The sequence below is a fragment of the Artibeus jamaicensis genome, unplaced genomic scaffold, assembly GCF_021234435.1.
Source record: "Artibeus jamaicensis isolate MK-2021 breed Jamaican fruit bat unplaced genomic scaffold, CSHL_Jam_final contig_233, whole genome shotgun sequence".
Taxonomy (NCBI): domain Eukaryota; kingdom Metazoa; phylum Chordata; class Mammalia; order Chiroptera; family Phyllostomidae; genus Artibeus; species Artibeus jamaicensis.
Window position 1 is genome coordinate 59,577,761 of NW_026521486.1, and position 6,480 is coordinate 59,584,240.

Consider the following 6,480-nt stretch of genomic DNA (forward strand, 5'->3'; position numbering starts at 1 on the left):
GTTTCACTCCAGGTCAACAAAGCTTAATCGGTTCTTCAAATAGTAAGTCACTCAAATGCTCGCTTATTTGCTCAAGCTCATTACCCAAAATACTATCCTTAAACACTTGGAATAAGTTTGCCCCTCCGAAAGGACTGGAGGAAATTGTATTGGCATTTAACGAACGCGCAGAAAGAAAGGAGAAGCGAATGAGCTGCAATCAAGAAACTAAGACCTTCTGAAATGTGCTACCACACGAGCGAACGCGGCTGCCTCCAGTTCTCGGACGCCGCCGGGGGGCTCCTCCAGGCTCTCTACCCCACAAACTTCGCGCGGAGGCACAAAGACGCAGGCGGGAGGGGGAGAGCGCTGATACCAGATTTCCCTGCTGTTCCAAACTTCAGCAGAACTGTTCTAAGCACTTTCAAGTGTCACGGCCCCCGGAATCACAGATCCGTGATAGCTTTCCCACGGTCCAGCGCTTCACCCACCTATCTACCTCCATTCCAGGGCTGGAGACGCCGCGTCCTTGGGGATGGGGGAAGGGGGGGTGGAGAAGACAGAAAGGGCCAGTATAAATTAAGAGGTACCCGCCGAGGCCTAGGTGCCGGCATCCACAGAACCCTGGGGCTGAGGACAAGAAGAGAGGAGGGCTGGAATCGGGTGGGGAAGGGCCGCGAAGAGAGCGGGGGAGCGGCGGGTGTAGCTGCACTCACTCTGCGTAGCCAGTTGCCCAGGGCAGCCGCCGGGTCTCCTTGAGGATGAGGATGGGGCGGGCGATGTGGTCGGCGCTGCACTCCACCTCGTCCTGAGACAGCCCCAGGAACTCCGGCCGCCCGTAGGGGAAGCGCAGGGGCTGGTCCGAGCCTCCGCAGCCGCCGCCGCTGTGCTCGGAGCCTGAGCTGCCAGCCATGATGCCGCCCATGAAATTGGCCACGGCAGATTTCACTCGAGTGAGCATATTACTCCGGCGCCCCGCAGCAGCAGTGCGAGCGGCAGGAGGTGGCTGGGGCCCGGCGAGGCGCAGCGCGGAGCATACAGGCTACTGCGGGTGCCGGGCACTCTAGCAGCCGAGCCGCCCGGACGCGCCGCGCCGCCCAGAGCCTAGCGCTGCAGGGGGCCGAGCCCTGGCCTCCCGTGCTCCCAGCCGCCGCCGCCTCCCCCGGCTACACTTCCGCAACGGAAAGGCATGGAGCGGGCGGGCCGGGCCGGGGTACGCCGCGCACTCCGGGAGCGGCCCGGCGGCCGTAGCTGCAGTAAGTCCCTTCCCAGCCCGCTGCGCCCGACTCTTAAGTGAGCGGAACTGAGCCCACCAGGCCAGCCCGCGGAGCCCGCAAGCCTGCTGCCACGGCTACGGCCGCCGTCGAGTCATGTGATAATCAGGCTGCCCGAGCTCCAGCTGCAGCTTCGGCCGGACCTCAGCCCCTCCCCTGCCCGCCCAGCGAGGCTCGCCCGAAGAACCTGAGCTCCTGGGGGAGGGGGATCTGGGCAGGGTCTGTTACGCGCGGAGGGATGGCGGCGCTGTGAGCTGGAGCGGGTACAGGTGTTAGGGGACGTCACGTGGGGCCAGGCAGCCTGGAAAAGGCAGTTAGGAATCCGTTCTCTGAGGAATGCTGCCTGCACCTCTGGGAGGGGAAACTTGGGAGCTAGAGGGCAAAGAAAGGAACACAGGTAGGATTCTGGTGGGTTGAGTCAAGACCTGGAGTGGAAACGAGGAATACCTGGTGTAACGGACTTTTCAGAGCTTAAAAAAACAGCAACCTACAATAGCTGCACAAGAATCACGGAAAGTTTTTCCCTAGACATTTCTAGAATTATTTGTTCATTATCACCACATGCATCATTATCTACCGAGCAAACCCTGTTTCAAACCCAGAATAACTTTAACGAAGGAAAATCAAAAGAACGCAAAGAAATCAGAAGCAAGCACTATTTTACTTAGTACTTAAATATTTAATAATGTATATAAACATTTTCTTCCAACATAGGAACAAAAGTATCTTTTCAGAGCTGCCCATTTACCATTGAGAAACTTAATGCAGCCTTTTATTTTTTCGTATTTTGAAAAGTTACAAAATTAAGGGCCCTTTGAAACTAAAGGAAATAAAATAGAATATAGCAACTCAACGAAATGCTAAAGGAAAAATGAATAAATGTTTGCAACGATAAACATTTCGGTGGTCTCGTGTATTAAAACAAAGAAGTGAAAAACAAATGTGCTTCACTAGACGTAATACTTATTAAATGTTGGATTTAAAGAATTATTTTTGCAGAGAGCCGTATCCTGTTCATGTTTACTTATTCTGTATCCTGTTCCTACCTTTAACTACCATTTAATTTGCCAGGATTCTGTGTTACTTGTAGAGTTCCACACTGACTGCTCACTTGGAGTTAAAGCTCTCATTTTTCTAAGGGAGTTGTGGTGGGGTGGGCAGGAAGAGCAGCCCGGGTGTTAGAGCTGAAGCTAATTCTCTGAAGAGGAATTAGAATCCTTGCTCTTAGGGGAGGGCTGCGTAAGCCTCATTTATTCCTTTTATAATGTTTTTGGTATTTCATTTAACCTTTATTGTATATTTTACATGACCTGTTCATTCCCTTATACTCCTCCCCCCCTAGCCATCACCACACTGCTGTCAATGTCCATGAGTCCTTTATCATTTTTGCTCAATCCCTCCACCTCCTAGCCACCCCCTACTCCCACTAGCTGTATTTTTAAGGCATTTTCCTCTTTGGCTGTTGTTTTTCAATTACAGTTTAAATTCAGTGTTACTTTGTATTAGTTTCAGGTGCACAGCATAGTGGCAGACAATCATATACTTTACAGAGTGCCCCCCCCGGATAATTTCAGTACCCACTTGGCACCGTACCTATTTATTACAACATTATTGACTATATTTCCCATAATTACTTTATATCCCCTTGACTATTTTGTAACTACCAATTTGTACTTCTTAATCCCTTGACCTTTTTCACCCATCCCCCTCAACCCCCCTCCCCTGTGGCAACCATCAGTCTGTTCTCTGTATCCCTGAGTCTATTTCTAGTTTGTGTGTTCATTTATTTTGCTCTTCAGATTCTACATATAAGTGAAATTATATGGTATTTGTATTTATATGTCTGATTTATTTCACTCAGCATTAATACCCTCTGGGTCCCTCCATGCAGTTAAAAATGGTGAGATTTCATGTTTTTATGGCCAAGTAAGATTCCTTTATTTATTTATGTATGTATTTATTTATTTTTAAAAATTGGTCTGTCCAGAAAGTATCCAGCCATGCACTATGAAAATAAAGACACTTATTGAAGAAAATGTTAGATACAAGAAACATAGTACATAAGACAATGGCACCTCAATCCCTTTCAAAGTAGGCACCTTGGGACCTCACACAGTTCTCCCAATCACCATCAGCTGCCACATAGTATTTTCCTGAATCTCATTGAAGGTCTGAAATCTCTTCCCTTTCAAAGGTGATTTTAAGTTTGGGAAAAGCCAGAGTCACAGGTCACCAAATCTGGCTTGTAGGAGGGGCTGAGTCACCTGAATGATTTAACGTTCTGCCAAAAACTCTGCATGAGACATGATGCATGAGTCGGCATATTATTGTGATGAAGCTGCCAATCGCCAGTTTCCCTCAGCTGCAGCCTTCTGAATCTTCTGAATACTTTCTGTGGAGGAGTGCTCACGCTTGATGCAAAACCTAATACAGATTCATCGCACTGCTCACTCAGTCATTTTGAATGGGATGGCCACACAGTACACATGCTCACTCAGTGGTATCTACCACTTCCACTGATTAGTACAGTGAAATCATCATTGTTCACACATGCAGATTGCAGTCCACTTTCCTTGGCCTCCAGGTTACATCAATGTCACACAAACTGTTCTCATTATATTAACAATGGCTGGACTTCTGGCTAGATACACACACATACACACACACACACACACACACACACACACACACACACACACCCCCCACTGCTTTTTTATTCACTCATCTATTGATGGTCACTCGTGTTGTTGCCATATTTTGGCTTTTGTAAATAATGCTTCAGTAAACATGGGGGGTGTATTTTTTTTTTAATTAGTGTTTTGGGTTTCTTTGGATATATACCCAGAAGTGGAATCACCCTTTGGCTTTTTCATGAATCAGTACTCCAATTTACTATATAGGAAATACATATGTAAAAAACAACAATATTTAACCTTTAGGGAAATAACATTCCTGTCAATGAGTTCTTTTAATAGTTTTCACAAAACAATAATGTAATTTTACTTGGCCTCTTTAACTTTAATTGTTGGGGCAGGATTGTAAATGATACAAAATGTAAATGAGCAAAACCAATCTTATAGACCTTTGCTTTGTTAAACTATACTTCTAATGGGAGATCTCTATGTAGTGGCTAACCATCCAACCAACCACATGCTCAGATAAACTTACAACCCCTTTTTCAAGCTTTTGTTTAGAACAATTACGTCTTAACCATGTCCTTTGGATACCTCAGTAATTAACTTTGGTGGAGATTATGGTCTTCCCTTTTTTTCACTTTATGGCAAGGCTTTAGTATTTACTAGAAATAAGAGTTCTAAAAATTTCTTGTCTGATATGTTTTCATTTTAAAAGTAGTACCCGATCATAGTCAATAAACAAATTCCAATAGCACAGAACTAACAATGAGATAGTAAAAGACTCCAAAACATTCCCTGGGGAGGTCACTACTGTTAATATTTTCTATAGGCGTCCACGATTTTTCCTTTAATAGGATACTTAGCATAATTAAATTTGCTAATATTAGCCATATTTGTGAATCAATGCTTTTGTAAGGAGCTATTCTACTCCTTTGTAACTTGGTTATTTTTTCTTATGGGAAAATGTTGCTGTATCTTTAGCTTTGCACAGCAAACTTTGTTCTACGAACAGCAGGCAAACAGGGATTCCATGCCTGTTCTCCCTCGAATATTTCCATGAGTGTTCACAGTTAACTAATAAATCTGCTACCTCATTTTTACACACACCTCTAAGGTCAGTGTCTCATCCCAGGATTTTCCGGACAAATATTTTCCATGAAATTTATTCATCAACGATGTCATTCATGAAGATCAATCAGCATTTTAGCAGGGAAGTGGGAGGTGGAAATCCTTATTAAAATGAAGCAGTAATCCATTTTAGGGAGCCCCTGAAAAAGTGCCCTTTCACACCTATTGTGGGTGCAAATTTGAGAATACCAGTGCTCCCAGATGTAGGTTTAGTAATTTGCTAAATCCGAATGGCCCTTTGATGTATTTGTGCCCCAGTATATGCCCTCGTCATCAGTAGGTGCCCTTCATTTTTGTCTCTCCGTGTTCTCCTTCTCCCTGGGAAAAGTGGATTGAAGATTCCAATGGAATATTCATTTACAGGTGAGATATATAGACCTTATAGTGGGATGTTTTTTTATATAAACTCATCTCGTTTCTGGGCCTATAATGATATGTTTTTGACTGCTCAATGACTCTGCCCTATCAATAAGACAGTTTAAAAAAAAAGCTCTGGATAGATAAGTAACCACAGAAATGGACCAACTAGAAAAAGACGTCAAGATGGTCATAAGATGGAGGCGTAGAAACATGTCTCGCCTTCTCGCACAACTATAACAAAAATTCGACTGGACTACAAAACAAATATCTCCCAGAATCGTCAGAAAATTGAGCGGTATGGAAATCCAACAACCAAGGATTCAAAGAAGCCACACTCATCCAGACAGGTAGGAGGGGGCAGAGATGCAGAGATGCGTGGAGGGTTCCAGCCCAGGGTTCCAGGGCCAGGAAGATAAGTTACCATGACTTCTGGCTGTAAAACAGTGGCAGGGGTGGGGGTTGGGGAGGTGGAAGAAACTGGGATTCTCACAAGAGTCCTCTTAAACAGCCTGCAGCGGACTTAGGATTCATGCAGACTCACTCTGGGATTCAGCAACAGGGCAACAGCTGGAAGGGCACCAGTGACATACAGGGAGAAATTGAAGTGATTGGCATTAGGACCAGTTCCAGAAGACCGCTGCCTCCTGGACAAAACACCAGAGGACAGGCAGTGGCATTGTCCCCTCTCCAAGCCCTCCCCCACACAGAGCCACAGAGTGATGACACGGGTTGCCCTGCCCTGGCAATTACCGAAGGCCAGATCTGCTCCATACAGCTTACAGGTGTGCTTTTCTACAATAGGCCATGCTACTAAGGGAGTCAAAGCTGCTCTACCTAATACACAGAAATAAACACAGGGAGGCTGCCAAAATGAGGAGATGAAGAAATATGGCCCAAATAAAAGGACAAAATTGCAAAAAAAAAAAAAAAAAAAAACCACCCAAAACCAAACCTAAATGAAATGGCGATAAGCAACCTATCAGAAGCATAGTTTGAAAAACTGTTTATTAGCATACTCAAGGACCTCTTTGGATACTTTCACAGCATAGAAAAGAGTCAGGCAGAAATGAAGGTTACACTCAGTGAAATAAAGAAAAATCCAC

The 6,480-nt window shown here is 45.3% G+C and overlaps 1 protein-coding gene across 1 annotated transcript in view; it reads right to left on the reverse strand.

Annotated features, from left to right (window-relative positions):
* PPM1H (protein phosphatase, Mg2+/Mn2+ dependent 1H) overlaps positions 1-1,500 on the reverse strand; it is a 246,962-nt gene extending 245,462 nt beyond the window's left edge. Inside the window, exon 1 of the mRNA XM_053661658.1 lies at positions 696-1,500. Coding sequence (XP_053517633.1) covers positions 696-940 — 245 coding nt within the window. The 5' untranslated portion in view covers positions 941-1,500. The remainder of the gene's footprint in view (positions 1-695) is intronic.
* Between the last annotated feature and the right edge of the window lie 4,980 nt (positions 1,501-6,480).